Here is an 18,509-nt window from a genome sequence, read left to right on the forward strand (position 1 = left end):
AGGCCTCTTCAGGATGCCTGGGGCTTGTGGGATTCCATTCACCGGGGCAGGTTGGTCCAGCCTCATTGGCACCACCATGTGGGCTTCAGCTGAGGAGCTTGATGTCCCAGACAAGTAGGTCTAACTTGGCTGCTATGGGAGCAAGTGTCCTATGCTTATTAGAAAGTTGCCATATTCAGTAAAATTGGTAGAAATGCTGAGTTACTGGAGGAAGTACAGCTGTCCTGGAGGAAACGGATTTACTGGGGAAGTATGAGGAAGTCCAGATAAGTGGCATCTAAAGGACAGCCATACTTTCATCCACTGGGAAATACTTGTACACCCACAATCACGCTCACACATAAACACATCCACACACATAATGACAAACAGCTTCGCCCTCCCAGACCTTCCCTTCCCTGAACTCACAAACACACACATGGCTAACATACATCCTCTCAGTCAAAATGGGAGCTTAGGGGAGACCTTGTGGCTGAATCAAATGCTGGTTAATGCTGTTGCTTTTATTACACAAAGGTCTGAACATTTATTTTGAGATGAACACAGAACTTCGTATACTGCTGTTACAGTTTCATGCATTCTCTACAGTGCAGCTTCAGAGCTCAAGATCACTGCAGCACGCACAGAAGAACCACACTCCAGAGGAGGGAAAAGGGGAAAACTGCAGATCCTCGTTCTCTTCAGTATCAGTAGACTAAAGGTACTTCACCACGACAGCAGTCGAGGAATCTCATGTGCTGGGCAAGGTGTGTTTTCAACAGCTGAACAGGTGTGACTGACAAGGGATCCAGGTGCGGATAAGTTCCTACTGCCGAGAGTATTTGGGGGTAAGTATATACTCCTCAAATAGGCACTGACTAGAGCAGGGGCATGCTTAGCACTGCATTTGAACTAGGTTAAGCTACCAGGAGTCCTCAATGAGGAAAATCCAGGTTTCACAAGGAAGAATAAGACATGATGGCGCTGTTACAATAAGGCCACTAAACTCAGAGCAAACGATGACCTCAGAGGAAACTCTCATAAGTAACTACAGGAAAGCAGCTCTATCCTCTCTTATTTCAGGAGCTCCTCACTTGTTAGGCTCTCGCCCTGAGACCTTCACATGGTCCTTTCTGAGCTGCACATCACTTAGCACAACGGAGCAGAGGAAGGGGCCACACAAGTCAAGGTCATGGGACATCACTACCAAACGTGGCTGACTGTTGTTGGCAAATGTCTCAGATGCCTTTCCCGGTTGGGCCGGGTGCCCACGTGTGTCTGGAGAGCTAATCTGAAAAGAGGCTGGCAAAGGACTTCCTCAAGCTCCTGATGGTCTCTGCTTTGGCTTCATCCTCATTGGCTGAAGACCGGAAGAAGGAGGACTCAGAGAAGCTGAAGGCATTTGTCAGGGACTGCGACTTGCTTGAAGATAAAAACCAGAGAGAATGTGAGAGGGTGGTGTTCCCAGCAAGGTAAGAAAGGACGATGACATGAGGATACACAACTGGAACCCCACTCCCACCCAAGGGAGACCGCGTTGGCAGAAAGCCAGCAGTGGCTGTGCTACCAGGACACTAGGAAGCTCCTGTGCTATTTTCTTCACCTTCAGTGCTGCTAAAACAGAAAAGAATGGGGGCAGTGAGGGAGAGAGGAAGGAGAAAAAGGAAGGAGGGAAAAAAGAGAGAGAAGAAAAGGGAAAGAGGAAGAAGGGGTTACTCAAAGGATGTTTCTTCTACTTAATGCTAAAGAGCCAGCAGGCTGTTTCAGAGGCCCCAACTTGGTGAGTACTAATCTAGGACTCACACCCTTCCCCTCTGATGAAATGTAGTAACTAGGGGCCCATGGATTCTTATGTTCTCTTTTCCATGAACTGTCAAGTAGTGGAGACAGCATCAGAAGATCTGGGCCAAAGTCTTGATTCTGCCAGTTGCTTACTTGTGACCTGAGGCAAGCCATGTGCTTCTCTGGTATTTGGTTTCTTACTTGCATTATGTAGAGGTTTAGTAAAATTATGTAGAGCTTTTTATATTGTTTTTTTTCTTTGATTCTAAAAGAACCCTTTGGCTTGGCATGGACTCTAATGCTCAATTTATCTGTTATTAAAATGGACGTAATCACCCTGTGCAGCCTTCCTCAAAGAAGCCCTAATATGAGGTCCATGCAGCTCTGGGTGTCCAGGGGCAAGAGATACAGACGGCCCTCCACGTCCATGGATTCAACCGACCGCAGATCAAACATATTTGAAAAACAATCCTAAAAAATTCTAAAAACCAAATTTGAATTTGCCATAAGCAGAGCACTACGCTGAAGCCATGTGAATGAAGATATGTAGGCATGCCCTACTGTAGCCTATATGCAAATATAGATTATATGCAAATACTACACCATTTTATATAAATAACTTGAACATCTGGGGATTTGAGTATCTGCAGGGGGTCCTGAAACCAATCCCCCCCATGAATACTGAGGGACAACTCAGGCAGTGTTCTAATGAAAAAAACAAAAGAAAACTGTATCACACATGTTTTAGGAACCAATTTATCCCTCGAGAGATTAGTGATTCAAAGAGAAAAACTGTGATGGCAAGAAGGTGGAGGGGAGGCTCAGCCCAGTACTGCAGAAGGGGACACAAGGTCTGGTGTCTCCACCGGCCTGTCTTTGCTCCCTCTACTGTGTCTCTTTCCTGCTGGTTTCTGGTTCCAGAACTCTTCTCCCAGTGTCTTAAAACTCCCATGCCTCCCCTAAATTCAGGGTTAAGCCCCAGAAACTTCCTTCTACAGAAAAGTGTGAGCGGTTTTTCTCTTCCTGCAGTGACTGTGAACTGCCTTTCATTAGGGCTGGGGATGAGCCCCAACAAGCTGGCCTCTGGGAGGCGTGGACTCCTGCTCGCACAGGCTGAGGGCACCGGGGACAAGCCTCCTTGAGGAGGCTTGAGGAGGCTTGTCACTCCTTTGCCCAGTGGCAGTGACTACCCCAAGATCTGCCCTCAAACAGGGGCCAAAGTTGGCTAATGAGAAGGCAGGAGAGATTAAAAAGTCAGCATCAGAGAAAAACTGGGTTGAGGGGAGATCATACGGTATGTGGGATATGAAAAGTGCCATAGCTGGGGAGTCGGTGATAATCTCCTGTCATGTAGGACTGGAAGACTCAGGGAAAGTGGCCATCTGGACCACCTGAGTCCTAATCCTGGCTATGCCACTAATTAGTAGAGGGGCTTTGCAAAAGGAAATTAATTGAATCTCTCTGAGCTGTGTTTTCCCATCTATGCAACTGCTAGACAATCTCTAAGTGGCTGATTTGAACTCCAAAATTCTAAGCTCCCTTTTCTCCCTCTCTAAAGATTCTCGTTACTTTACTCTGAGAAGCACTGATGGATCTCTACCGTTCCCCCAAGGCTACAGCTGTCTGTGCTGACAGTGAGGACAGAGAACTGTTTGGGGAAATCGAGGAGAGGCATCTCTAGTTCTGGGGGAGAGGGTGGGGCTGACCATCATCCACATCCAGGTGCGGTTTCACCCGAGCACAGCTGTGCCGTTTCCTAGGGATCCTCAGTTCTTCTTTTGAAGCAGGACGGTGTAAAGGGGGCTTCTGGAGCTACTCCAGGGAGTGAGGAATAGAGCTCCTCGGGGTGTTTATCTGGGCCCTTTTCTGGTGACTGCACCAGAAACTGACCTCCTTCAGACAAAGCTGAAGGTAAAAAGTTGGAATGGATTTAACTACTTCCCCTTTTCCTTCTGGGCAGCCCTGCTGATTACATGCCCTAAACTGTGAGTCAGAGGCAGCAAGGAGGATTTAAAATTTTTTTTTTAGAGAGAGAGACACACACACACACACACACAGAAAGAAAGAAAAGGGGACGGAAAAAAGAGTAGGAGACGGGATTTAAAAAAAGAAAACACCCTAAACTAATACAAGGATAGGAAAATGGGTAGTAACTGCCTTATTGCCACTCCCCAGGAAGAAAAGGGAGGGTTTGAGCTTCTAGCTAGACCTTAGACTTTCACTTCCCTTTTTCCTATCCTCCCCAATCAACTCTAAACAGGCCCCCAACCACCCCCCACAAAAAAAACCCAAAACCAAAACCCAAAAAAACCCCACAAAAATATCTGTGGAGGAGGAGGAAGAGGCCAGATTGAAGGTGCTTTCTAGCACCCCTGGAGCCCCAAGCCTACAAGGAAGGGCAGGAAGAGGGGAGGGCAAGGAGCTGCTGAGTTGTCTCTTACTTGAGCTGTGGGTGAGGCTGGGGCTTCTGTGGTGGAGCTGCCAGGGGTGGCTGGGCCTCTGCCAGGGAGCTGCTGGTGGAGGGTGCATCTCCGTGGGTGGTGGGGCCGCCCAGCAGCTGAGGAGCCGAGAAGGAGGAAGAAGAGGAGGAGGAAGAGGAGGAAGGTGGCACTGATGGTCCATGGGGGAGCCGACGTGGAGGCAGCACCTTGGCTGGGGGTTGCTTTCCTTGGGGTTGCCCAGGACCCCCTAGGTTCAGTACAAGAAAAACTTCATAATTTAACCATACCAAAGGGTTTCCTTGTTAGAATCTAGGTCTCAAAGGGTGTGGTTAGTTAATTACCGAAAGGATTAACTCTATTACAAGAAGCCACCCAAGGCTCTGAAGGGCTCCGGAGCTAGTCCCTGGTTACCCTCATACATTGCCACTACTTGCTTCTCCTCAGAGACACAGCACCTCAGTCACAGCAGAAGCCAGGAGGACAGGGCAGAAACCATGGGATGAGTGGCTTCATCCAGAGGTGAGCTCTCTACGGAAGATCTCCCAGACCAGAGAGACCTCACCCCTCTTCCCCAGAGGTTCCTTAGGTACATGCCAACCTGCCCCATACCATACTAGGAGGTCTCAAGTTCCACACAGCAGACACAGTACAGGGCAGTGGAAAGAGCAGTGGTCTGGGAACCAGAAAACCCAAGACATAGCCTATCAGTGACTCCTTCAGCATATCAGCAAACTTCTCTGGGCCTCTGTGTTTCCAATCACAAAACTGTTATAAAAATAAAAAAGGCCAGCCTAGTTTTGGTTTTCTTTCAAGATCATAGTGTTTCAAAGATGACAGTAGATGAAAAAGTTCTCCAAAACATTCTGTGTTTGATGATCATTGACGATCACTGACTTACATTGTTTTTATGAAACTGGACTTCATCCTGCTTAGAGCCTCCATGTATCTGATTTCCATACCTTGTCCTACCAGGGCTTCATGTTAGCATTAGCTCATGCCCATGACTATGATAAATCTTTTGTTTCTAGGCACTCTTTTGCCTCTTACTATCATCCTTAGGGGCTCCAGTACCTTTCAGGTAAATATGGTAAAATTCTCCAGAAACCCAAGCCCCATTTTTTCCTGGAGATGTTGTGGGTACCACCTGACAAAGAAGACTCCCCTCTGTCCCCTAAGAGGACCAGGATACCATTCTCCCAGCATGAGACAGAAAACCATCTGGTGGTCTGGAAAGAAAAAAGGCCACCCTTTCTCTGGGGATTGACAGGCAGCAAGTGTGGCACCAACCGCTCTGATTTTGCTGAAGTGGATTACTACACTCAGAAGTCAAAAGATGCCCCCATCAGCACAGATGGACTAGTGGATATGATGCGTAATTTCCCTGGAAGAAAATTTCTCAGTCTTAATCTCAGAGTCCACATCCACGGGCCTACTGGAAGGAGAGGGCTTACAGAAACTTGACAGAAGCTAAAAGTTGTGTTGTAACTTAGTTTTCTAGGAAGACCAGAACATCTGCACCCTCTGGAGAGTCAGGTTTCTATGTCTATACACTGTGCACCCACGAATGTCAGCCTATTTCCCGACAACATGGCACCAAGTTCCACTCTATCCTCGATGATCAATTAATACAAGGATTAACTACACATAAGTGAATAAATAAATGGAATCTTGCATGTTTAAGAAAATCCAGGTTCAAATTAGATAATTAGCAAAGATTACAGACTAGCAGATTATTTCATATTAACCAGTTTTTGCCTCTTCTCAAGTTTGGTATCATTTCTATTAGCATTTTCTTATAAAGTACTGCACATTGATAGCTTTGCATCTTGTACCAGAAATCTGAGAGGTCTCCCACCTATACAGAGATGCTTGAATAGCCAGAAACTTTACAACTTAACACTGAAGACAGATATAACTTTTCCTTTATTGCACATTAAGCTGTACAAGAGAGTCACAAAAGAGAGGTACTTCAATCACACTTCCAGCATTGGCTGAGGTTCTCCCAGCTGGATCAGTACAAAAAAATGAGACAACATCAGAAAAGAAATGGGTACAAAACACCTGAATGGCAATCCTATACTGTGGTGTAGATGTCCCCCAGGCCAGAATTGTCCCTTAGCATGCTGCCTGAGGGCATGTGGCAGTCAGGTTAAGCTGTCTACTTGTGTTTGGCAGTTTCTCCCCCTCCTGAGAGACATGACTGATACCACCCTAGAGCCTGACTGAATTCAAATGGCAACTTTGTATTTGTGGTTCACAAATGTCACATGAAAAGCACCTGGATGTTCACACTGAGAACATGCAGAGAAGCAACACCACCATCAGCTCACTACTTGGACAAAAATATAAATAAATGTATTCCTCCATTCTGAGAAATGTTGCTTTATTCCTTTCTCTCATTTGATCAGACTGGGAGGTATTTAAGGACCTGATTCTTATGTAACCCACCTGGAAGTGTGTAGATGCATATATGTATCTATTTACAGCAAATTGACTACCATTATCGCCTAAAGAAGGGATTGCAGACAAGAACATTCACACTCAGTGCATTTCCCTGTAGCCTCAGAATTTACCAGCAACCAAAGGAGAAACCAGGGCAGAACCCCTTGACACATAAATCATGTTACATACTGTCAACACTAGTTATTCCTCAGACCTAGTAATCCAGAATGGTGATGTGTCAGTGTAGAAGTGAGAGGAAATGTAAAGGTGGAGCCAGAAGCACTCCTTCTGAAAGCAAACTGCTGGCATGAACTTCCACAAACCATGGTGTCAGAGGAGGCCGCTTGTTGCCCATTCCCAGCCTGGCCAGGAGATGGCAAGATGAGGCACTGGACCCGAGGCCTGGTTTAATTAACTGCCTCATCGCTGCCGAGGAACTGTGTGTCGGAGGAAAGAGAACAAAATGGTGAGGGTTCTTCAAGAGCCACAGCTGTGCAGCCCTTGCCCCAAACACACACACGGTAATGTCTGACACAGTTCTTCCCAGGAAAGATAAAGCTCTTTATTCTCTGGACTCGGGAGGGCTCTCATTAAAGCAGGAGTCCATCTCAGAGTTCTGTAGGCAGTGTACTCACTCAAGTGAAATGGGACATTTAAAATTTGGTCTCGTGTTGTGATGCCTCGTGAGAGGCCAAGAGTAGAATGGCCGAGTCCTTCCCAGACTTCCAGTAGCTCCCTGCAGTCTACGTCCAAAATTGCTAAAGAATCATCTCTGTACATAGGTCAAGCTTTGGGGAATACAAAACAGCCTCAGTTCTACAGAAGCACACACATGGCCGATTCAGAAACAGCAACAAAGAAGAAACAACTTAGGCAACTGAGATCAACACAGAAAATACAAGTTCACTTTGATATTGCACATCAGCGGCCCCATTTTTTTTGTCTAATCTCATAGCTAATTATTTAATCATAAAACAAAGGGTACACTGGGATGTAAAATACAAAACACATTCCTGGAAATAGCTTGTTCTTTACATTTCATGTCATCACTAAAAACACAAGAGCTCTACAGGCACAGCCAGCCTATTCACATATATTGAAACTGCACCAAATTTTAGCAAATGGAGAAAAAGGTGGATGGCTTCAGATTCAACGGATGAAGCTATGAAAATTAGACCTTGAAAATCTTTTAAACTTCTACCTAGTTATTCTAGTCATGCAGAAAGAAAGCAAAAAGCACAGTTCATTGAAGATCCCAAGCACATTCATGAAGATTAAGCAGAGGTTCCGGGGTGGCTTACCCTAAGCCTGTGTGGGGGTGGGGGGGATAAGGAGAGAAGCTGGGTTTTATTTCTGTGATCTTTGTTTCTCCCCTGTCCACCCCCTGGTCCTATTTCACCCCACATTTTATGTAATACTTGAAAAAATACTATCAAACCACCCAGAAGATAGAGTCACACTGCACTTGGGAGAGGCACAATTCTTTTGTACACTGTTGACAAACAGCCCTGGAATCACAAGTTATACAGAGAAACATAAGTGAGCATTACAAGCACGAACAGCAACAGGTAAACAACCAGACAGAGGAGCTGACACTGCATAGGAAAAACACAGTCCAATCAGCATTGAAAGAACGCAGAGACGGCACCAATGGGAGGGCCTGTTGCTCCCCTTCCCACTTTCCTTGCTTATTTGTTTTTGGCTTAAATTTTCTGCTTTGAAAAATTAACTACCAATCACTTTAAGAAGCTTGGACTTGCTTTGGCCCTACTGCAATGCCATTACAGTCGAGAATATACTGTAAACAACCTTGGGGGGCTGGCCGCTGAGGTGGGGTCTTGCTTGAGTCCGGATCCTTAAGTGTTCCACTCTGCAAGACAAAAATGAAAAGAGTTAAAAACAAAACTCCAAGCAGATTCCAAAGAGAAGCCCCGTGGCTCCGTAGTATGGCTGCAATGGCATCCAGTGGGATCTGGCCTAGAGGTTGCTGCTGTTCCAGAAATGCCTCAAAATTTTTTTCAACCTCTGGGCTGTGGCTGGGACACAGGTGTAGGCAACCTGGGTCTTAGAACCAGTCTAACACACAGTGCCTGAGACTTATTCAACCCCCCTTTTCACTTCACTCCCTTTTAGACTTATAAGAAGCTTTGAGTCTGCCGTCAGCATCTGGTTTCTTCCATGTGAGCTGCCTGACGTCCAGCTCCCCCTCATATTCACTGGCCCAGTTTCCTGAAGAAAAGGGAAGGATCAACACCAAACTCTAAAGAGCAAGCTGGGCTTCTAGTGACTCCAGGGACTAGAGTGGTGGGGGAGGTAGGAAGTGGGGTGGGAAGGGCCCTGCATCAGGTGACTAGCCTAGACTTGGCTCACTTCTTGTGTGGAGTTAACTGCTGGGTAGGATCAGCTCTGGAGCTGACTCAGGGATCAGAGCTACTCTTTGGGCTGGCTAGAACTCCCACAGGGAGGGACTTGAAGGAGGGGACAGTTGTTTGTTTCCCAGAACCCTTCTTACCCAGAGGGAAGGAATATGATGTTAATTCCTTTGTGAAAGTGCTCAAGGCCAAGCTGTTTTCCCTCTGAAACAGCATCATTACATTTTACCCAACAACATGGCTCCACTCCCATGCTTCCTCTCCTCCCAGCTGTGATTCTGATTATGCCCGGACAGGATCAAAGATGCATGTGACTTCAGTTTGTCTAACACTTGTATTAAAGGTGGTGAGCATTTGGAGCTTGAATTCAGCACAGGGGAAATGCTCTATAAAGCCTAAGGGCTGCCAAGTGTGCCGATGGTGATGTCAAAGAGGGAGCTTTTGAGGCAAGGCTGTGAAATGGGCTGAGAGTATGTCTTCAGCACTTTCCCTCTTCCTCTTTCGGTGCTCCTCACCCCTTGTGACATGCCCCACCCCCAGCCCTACTCCCACATTAAAACTGTTTCTCCTCTTCCCCATTTCTCATGGAGCTCTGATTCTGGCCATTCATCTTCTGTCCTGCCTATTGAGGCCCATTTTCAGCTCTACTGCCAAGACAGCGTAAGTGTTGCTCTTTGTAGTACCACGGTCTTTTAATAACAGCATTGCCTAAAACTGTTCTACAAAGAGGATTTCCGATAGGAGTCAGGGAACCTTTGAAATGTCCTTAATGCCACCACATCAGAGGGCACACATTATATCTATATCCCCAATCTCTCACACATCACAGCAAGAACACCAACACTTCTTTCTCTTTCTTCTGAGCACTGTCATGGGATCCACAAGGTTTGGTCTGAGTCCTGGCAATGAAATACATACCCACACCGAACAGGCCAGCTAGAGAACCACTCCATCCAGTCGGCCATCAAGACCCATCACTGTGCCCCGCCCCCAGCATCTAAGGTTCACCATCTTTTTTTGACCAACCCTAATCAGGCCTACACCATTTCTTTAGCTCAGAATACTAAAATAATCTTCTCACTCTTTAGTCTCTTCTCTCTCCAATATATCCTCTTGATGGCTACTTATTATCATTCTAAACTCCTTTCCTAAATTTGTCAATTTAACACTAAATAATTAATAGCTAACACTACATATGTGCTTGGTAACATGATGGACACTTCTGTGCTGTATTTATCCTAAACTTCACAATAGCCCTACCAGGTGGATACTATTATCAAAGTTCTTAATTTTAGATAAGGAAACTGAGACATATTTAAGTCAGGTAATTTGTCCAGAGTCATACAGTGGTGGCTAATGTAACCAGGAAGTGAGCCCTGACAGTCTAATGCTCACCTTTTCTTCCCATTGCTTACAGAATAACATCCACATTGTTCAGGCTGACATCAGGAACTTATTTCATCATGGTTAGAACTGACCTTTCTGGCCTTCTCTCTCCCTCATGTCCTAAATACATCTGCTCCTACCAGGCCTGACCTCTAACTGTTTATTCTCTAGTCTAGGCCATTCCATAGTTTATGGTGAGTACCCTCCACAGACACATTTTCTCCTTTTCTACCAGTCCAATCCAACATACCCTTAGGTCTAAGTCAAGTTCTACACCATGCATGAAATCTCCCCTTCTGACTGCCCCTTTTGATTGTCATCTTCTCTCTGAAATCCGGTAATAGCACTTAGGAGACTCACACTGCTGAGGAGGGCATTTGCAGTGCTGTCTTGTTATCCTAAAGACTGGGATGATGCTTCTAAGAAGAATGTCAGATCCTTGAGGGCATGGACTATGTGTCTTCATCGTCTCATGAATTCCTATCAAATCCAGTGCCTACTGTTTTCCAAAGAAAAACTGGATATTTGGCTTGATATGGGAGTTACTTATTCAAATGTTAAAGTAGAATTGGGAATATTTTGGAATATTCCAGACTATCATCATTTTACCAACACTGTCAGGCACAGGGCTGAGCATGTAAGAAGTCCTTAGTAAATGCTTATTAAATACATGAACATGCAGCAACAGCTGCAATGAAAATCCAAAATGGAGCAGAATGTAAGTCTTTTAAGAGAAAAATGTTGTTAAATCCTGTATGTTAAACCATATTTTACTGGATATCAGCTCTAGTGAGCAGCTCTGAAAATGCTCAGGTTAAGGAATTAAACTTGAGTCCTGCTGCAGGTACCTATATAGCAGGCACAGAAGGAAGGTAAAGTCCAAATAACCCTCAAAGAGGCTGTTATTGCTTCCATCAGAACTGTCCAACCCAGCCAAGTTTGGGACACTTCAGGCCCAGCAGTTCGTCCCCACTCTGATCTTTTGTTTTAAGGCTGCCAACTGGATGAGAAGTCAGGGGTCAGGACAGAGTGGTTAAAAATGAGAGCACAGGAGACCAGGTTGCCTTTTTTAACCTGGGTTCCTCACATGCTTCGATAAGGCTGGATATTAATCCCACCTCCAACACACATACAGCAGTCTAGGTCTACTTTAAGACTGGGTAGCAGATTGATTGAAGAATTAGGTTTTTGGGTTAGGCAGACCTTGGGTGAAATCTAAACCTGTCACTTACTAGCTTTGTGACCTTGGACAAGTAATTTTGCTCCTCTACACCTGCCTTTCTTCAAAAGATTTTTGAGATATAAAGTGAGATTGATTCTCTATCTGTCTATCTAGACATCTATAATTACCTGGTCCTAGTAGGTGCTAAATAAAATATTTACAACAGATGCTGGGATGGTAATATTGACGAGGCCTCTTCCTTGGAAGCACCATTGTTTCCTAGGTCTCACTCCCATGATGGAATACCCCCTGCAATGTGCTCCCATTCCTGGGCGTCAAAGAACTTCACTCTGTTGTAATGTGATAGACTCCTCTAGGTAACTTGACGAGCCATCAGTGCCATGGCCTCATTGCCTGAGAGGGATATTCAGATGAAGGATAGCAAAATTCACATACTTTGTGGAACCACTAGACTGGCTCTTGCCAGTCCCCTCCCCCAGGGCTTTGTTCTGCGCCACTGATGGCTGCCAATGAATCACCTTGTACATTGGTCGAAAACATTTTAAGATGTTCTCCTCCCAGAGAATTGTTATTTTCAGAGACAGTTATGAAAAATCATAGAGTACAAGGGCAGAACCAGGGCCAATGGATAGTAGTTCCAGAAGGGTAGACTTGCACTTATCGGAAGAACTTTCTATAGTAAAAATAGTGCAAGAGGCTGTCTTGGGAAATGGGTGTTTTCATGTAGAAGCTAGAGAATTACCTGACAAAGATATTGCAGAGAATATTTTTTCATTATGAGATAGAGGAGAGGAACACCGCAGTTCCTTCCAACCTTGAGAATCTATGACTCCAGGAAACCCTTTAAAATCCTGTATGTAAAGCTCTAATGGGAGAAGCTCAGACACTTACAGGGTGAACTGACCATGGGAGGAATAATGCTGTGAAGCTTGGCCTCAGCTCTCCTCAGCCACAGAAGTATACAAATATGATACTCAGGAATGAAGTGAGCCTAAAAGTTCTCTTCTAAAAGCTTTAAGGGAAGCCCCCAGAGGTAGTCCTTTGGGCTGGAGCCTGGGAATATGCCTTGGCTACCCTTGTCTGGCGCCTAGGGAGCTTCTCCTGTCCTCAGCTCCACTGAGGTTATAGACTGAAGACTTCCCAGGGGCAACAGGAGGTGAAAGGAGAGTCCCCTAGGACTGTCCCTTGCCAGGCTGAGACACTAGTGGTTCCGCCCACAAGCCATCTATCCGCTGGGGCTGAGGGCCTAATTCCCTGTGGGATCTGGCTACCATGAGATCTGTCTCCAGTAACCAAGAGCTGTGTGGGATGCCAAATTCCACAGAAGTCTGGCCACTCTGGCGTCACTGCCAAAGTCTGGCCTATAGCCAGCCCATAGCAGAAACTCATGGCCAGGCTGAGCTGCAGTTTCCCTCAGGAAGTTGGGTTGACTTAAACAGGTGAAAACGTAAAGTCCAACACTTGTGCCCAGCAGCACACAAAAAAGAAGGGGGAATAAATGGCCTTACAGTAGCATAAAGAAAAAAACCCAATAACCCTGGGCTCAGAGAGTACCAGTTTGTAATGCTGCTGCCAGAGATCTGATGCAACTGGAGGTGGATCAGTGTCTCAAAAAGGGGAGATTACAGGTCCATGGCTCTTTTGACTGATAAAACTCAAAAAAGTACACTGCAACCAGTTCTGGGTACCTCTTTTAAGGGGGATTTGGGTGGAATAAAATGGATACATGGAGCAGATAGGATGGTAAGAAATGTGGAAATGACATCTGTCCTGATACGACTTTGGTGTTACTTAATCTCTGAGTCTCAGTTTCCCAAATAGGCTGATTAGAAAGATTAAATGAGGTAAGTATGAAAGTACTTAGGACTGACTTAGACAAATGTACAAGGTCTAAATAAGATAAAAGGTTGGCTTGGGTAGTAGTGAGCCTCCTGGTATTAAGAGGTATTTAAGCAGGGCCTGGACAATCTCTGGTCAGAGATGCTATGTCATTGCAGGCAGATGACTTCTATAGGCTCTTCTGGATCTGGGCTTCCATTAACTCTTTCATAAAATTTTCAGTTCTTAAGGTGTCTAAGAAATAAGACAGGCCCTTAATAGCTGCAGAGTCTTGGGCCCAGAAAGACCCCAGGTCTGCTGGGGGCTGAGCAGGCACAGGCTTTGATGTGCTTGGCAAGGAGAATGTGCTGCTGCACTCCATCCAAAGGTGAATGTGCTGATATCCTGTTATGCTGAATCTACTGGGCTTTAGTGATGAGAGAAGCCAGGAAGAAGACATGAGAAAGCTGGTGAAACTCAGAGACTCCTTCAGAGTGGCAGATTTAGTACTTTGTTGTCAGGAGGAGGAGAGCAAGGTTTTTTTTTTTCTTACATAGGGTCAAAAGGCCCAGCTCTATCCATTCTTACCATCCCCTGTACTCTGGTAGAAGCATCAAAAGGGCACAGTATTGTAGAGCTGGGAACCAGAAGACCCAGCTTTCCTGCTAGTAAGCTGTATGACCTTGAACAATCATTTGCATTACCTTTGCTGATCAGTAAAACAGAGATAGAAATACCAGCCCAAACCAGCTCACCTAAGGTGAGTGGCTCAAAATAATGGCTGTGCTTTATAAACTGTAAAGTACTATGCAAAATAATTATAAGTGAACATCGTCACTATTATTTAACTAATAGTATCAATCCAAATGAATGAATCTCTAGTGGTAGGATTTCATGCATCAGTGGAGAGGATATTGTTGGGTGGCTTCCTGTCACCTGGTACATAGCAGTTCAGTATGTATCAATTGCTTCCAGCAAAGTCTCTGAAGATACAGAAAAGTCATTTCAGAAACAGTACATATTAGTCTCAGAAGAGACTGAAAACGAAATCACTGGTCTGATAGAGAAACCCATGATGAAGACTTGTAGGTTTTTGTCAAAGGCACCTTTAATTTGTCATCCTGTGGCAGAAAAGCTGGGAGATGAGAGCTCCTATCTGAGGTCCCAGCAGGATGGAAAGCTGAGGAAGGAAAGACATTAAGTGACTCAACTCTTGAGAGCTGCTGGCCTGAGTCCAGCTGCCCCCACCAAGGAGGAAGGCCTTGCTCAGCACATATGAGACAGGAAATTAGGAAAGGGTCTCAGGGTCTGGCCCCAGGAAAGAGGCCAGGCCAAGCTCCTTGCTGGACACACAACAGAACTATTCTCATCAACTCCCCCAGGCCCTGTTCCCCTGGTCTCGGACCCTAGGGGCAATGAGGCAGCAGGAAGGAATGCGGTCAAGAGGTTGTAGGTTCAGTCAGAGCAAGGGGAACAACAGCATGTTTTCAGGCACCTTAAGATCTTTCTGAGATCACCTCTGCAGTCACCAATGCACATCTTCCTTCCTCTGAAAGGAGGGTTGACCTCCTCCTCTTTCTTCTGTGAGGGAAATTGCTATTCTGAGGGCAGAGCTCATCTCTTGGTTTGAGCTCTCCCATAATCGGTGATTTCCTATAGACACAAGAAATGTCCCATGTGGGCAGTCCATGAGACCTATGGGAGCACTGAAAGCCAAGTCACCCAAGGTCAGAATGTCAGTTTCAAGTGATTAAATATGTCCTTAAAATGTTACGCCAGCTCCAAAACAGTTGGTTTCTCTTAATAGTCTGTTAAGGGATCTAGTCACTAGTGACTTTATCTGAACCTGCCTCAAATCTGCTCACATTTTCAGTTTATACTCACTGGGGAACAAATTCTCTAAAACCGGTCCTGCTGTGGGAAGCAGGAAGGCCCTTCATTTGTCCTCAACTTACTTCTTCCAAGTTAAGTGAAGATCTCTTAGTCCCATGTTTGGGATCTGAATTGTGTCCCCTCCCTAATTGTGTGGCCGTTTAGACTACAATGAAACCACCTTCTCAGTCTTGGTCTCCTTGCACTCAAGAAACGTCATCTTTTCAAGCTTTTGTGGCTGCAAAGACATGGCTGAAGGTGTTTTTAGTATCTCTTCAGACCAGAGAGCTAGTGAAAAGGACTGGTGGAATGTACCACCAGAGACCATAAGTTATGAGGCCTCTATCCAATTCTGAACTTGCATCGCTGCCATTCCGAAGTCCGTGGCTAGGACATAGCCTGTATCACAGCATCTCAGATCTGGAAAGAGATTTTAAAAGTTACCTGCTCCAACAGCCCTAGCCCCTAGCCCACCCTTTTACAATGTCCCTGACCAGTGGCCCATCCTGCCCCTGCTTGAACATCACCAAGGACGTGGCAGTCATACCACTTCCCAGGGCAGCGCTTTCCTCTCTCAGTGTTACGGAGTTTACTCCTACCTTCTAGTAGGTAGGTTTGCCCTTTGGTACCAGTTCTATCCTATGACAGCTATCAAAGAGCTAAAGATATTAAATCATGGACTCCTTGAGACTATTGCTATTCAACTGCAGCTCTTTTAACTGTTACAAAAGACATTTGCCAAATGCCTCAACCTCCTGGTTTTCTCTCCTTTGAGTCCATTCCAGTTAGAGTTAGAGTTTGTCCTTGGTATACTATGACCCTCAGACTGAAAACAACATTGCAGGTGTGGTCCGATTGGCTCAGGGTAGGGGAAGAGAGGCTTGTCTTCCTCCTGGACACCATGTATGTTTAATGCTTCCAAAGGCTGGGTCTTAGAATCACTCCTCATGGGTTTAACCCACATGCCAAATAGAAAGCCCATTATTGGTGTCAAAAGTCCCTGCATTTAGTTATGCAGCACTTTGGCCCTAGAAATTTTACAGAAAAATAAAAAGAGTGGGAACAGTATAATGGGAAATGGAAGAAGATGAGCTACATGAAGGAGAGTACTAGAATGCTACTTCTATGAGCATGACCTGAAAACCCTGTCTACCTGAAGTTCTCCGTCTGGTTCCTGGGAGCCTCAGGAAAAATCTCACACCTCCCCAGGGCCTCTCGATGTAAGGCCTAGCTCAGATCCTGACGACAGGCCCCAAGGGTCAGTGAATGTGAAGGTAGATGGGAGAGCAGGGCCTACAGAGAGAAGGTTGTAGGCATATGGCCTGGAAGCCTTGGCCTTCACTGGCCACCAGGTGTCACTACCACCTTGAGAACTGTCTCCCTAAAACTAGCAGTCCAGTCAGACTGAGGCTAAGCTGTCATCAGCTAGATGAAGCTTTGCCACTTACCTCCCTGCTTTCAGAGACAAAGCCAATGCCTCTTACACTCCTGCCCCTATTCCTTCAAACTGGGCACAGCAGCTAGCCTGGGCCCAGTCCTATGACTTTGGTTTTTATGATTAATCCATCCTAGGCTAGGGGGCTGGCTGACAACAAGGTAAGATGTACCCTCTACTCACCTCTCTCTCCCCTCCCCCTAGCCTTCTTTAGGTACTCTTCTAGAATCAAAGAAATAAAAACTTAGGAACTGCAGGTGAGGATAGAGAGAGAGAAAGGTAGACAAATGGCTAGTTATTTCTGTCCTGTCTTGATCTAGAATACTGAGCAAGAAGCAGCTCTCAGGGCTTGTGACTCAGGCCAGATGCTCTTCTAGCTTGAGCTGCCAGAGCCACAGAACAAAGAGGCCAGCAAGGGGGCTTGATTGTGTGGGATGGCATAGGGATTTGTGATAGCATCTAAGGGCTCTGTTTGTCCTGCAAAGTCCCTGTTGGGGCTCAGGCAATGGTCTTTTGTTTATATCCGTTTCATCTGCATACTACCAAAATCATTCTTAGAACCCTAACACCAACTCCAATATGCTGCTAGGGCTGTTAAACACATTTATTCCAACTGGGAACTCATTCAATAAATATGCATTGCAATGTCATATCAAGGGAAGGGGGAGATGAGTGTGGGTAGGAGAGGTTTTCATCACAGTCATTTGTATAGAATTACTATCACATGGTGATAATAAAAAGCAGACTGACTTAGTTTCATTGTTTAACTTTACTACAAATTACTGACTGCACCTGGACAGACCACTTCCACCCTCCCCCTCACTTTAGTATATCCATGATGTATGTATTCAGTGGCTATTAGGTGCTAGCTACTCTGCCAAGCCCTAGAGATATAGCAGTAAACAAGTCCCTGCTCTCAAGGAGCTTACATTCTAGTGAAAGAGACAAAGAAACAGATGAGTATGATCCTAGTTGATGGCAAGTGCTATGAAGAAAATTAAAGAAGGGAGGATGGTAGTCACTGACTATGTGGCAACTTTGAATTGGATGTTTAAGGAAATTTCAGTTATACTGTCATGAAAGACCCAGTCATGCAAAAACAAGGGGAAGAGCATTTCAGAGAGAAGACACAGCTAATACAAAGACCCTTACCAGTATGGGAAGGGCAAAGTGAGCAAGGGTTGGGATGGTATGAGGGTAAAGAGGCAGGTAGGGGCCTGTGTGAATTGCTCGGGGAAAATCATGTGGTAAAGATGCAAATAAGTTGGTAGATGTGACAGTGGGAATACAAAGGCAATAAAGTCTGACAGCTTCGTGGCCAGGAGCCATGATGACTGATATGCGAGCAATGGAAAGGTGCTACTATGAGGGAGAAAGGGGAGGTGGAAATATGGCCAGTACAGTCACGACTTCAAGCTCAAGTTTCAGTGTTTTATCAAGTGTGGCACATTATTGGGTGTCTTCTGACTTTTGGGTGGCCTGGAGTCAAGGCACGAGGTTCAGGAAGAAGCTAGCAGGATAAAAGAAGACACCATCAACAAATGGTGACAACCTCCATGAATTCATCATGATTTCAATTTAGAATATAAACAACTCTTGGATAGAAAATGTATCTCATTCATCACTATCACCCTAAGTTTATTAACTAATTTTAAGCATAAACTTTAGGCAAGGCCTGAGCCAATCAGCAGAAACACAGATGAATGAGGCATGGCCTTAGCCCACAAGGGCCTGAATGTATTTGAGAAACATTTGCTGAATAACTTAATTATGTATGTAATAAAGAATTTGGCTTTGCT

The 18,509-nt window shown here is 45.4% G+C and overlaps 1 protein-coding gene across 1 annotated transcript in view; it reads right to left on the reverse strand.

Annotated features, from left to right (window-relative positions):
- Positions 1–492: 492 nt before the first annotated feature.
- Positions 493–18,509, reverse strand: part of SYN2 (synapsin II) — a 194,557-nt gene continuing 176,540 nt past the window's right edge. The window contains exons 11-13 of the mRNA XM_045832069.1: positions 8,454–8,514; positions 4,203–4,449; positions 493–1,401 (exon numbers count right to left, since the gene is read on the reverse strand). Coding sequence (XP_045688025.1) covers positions 1,266–1,401; positions 4,203–4,449; positions 8,454–8,514 — 444 coding nt within the window. The 3' untranslated portion in view covers positions 493–1,265. The remainder of the gene's footprint in view (positions 1,402–4,202; positions 4,450–8,453; positions 8,515–18,509) is intronic.

This window comes from Phyllostomus hastatus, unplaced genomic scaffold (genome assembly GCF_019186645.2).
Source record: "Phyllostomus hastatus isolate PE091 unplaced genomic scaffold, TTU_PhHast_1.1 phas_contig_16, whole genome shotgun sequence".
NCBI lineage: Eukaryota > Metazoa > Chordata > Mammalia > Chiroptera > Phyllostomidae > Phyllostomus > Phyllostomus hastatus.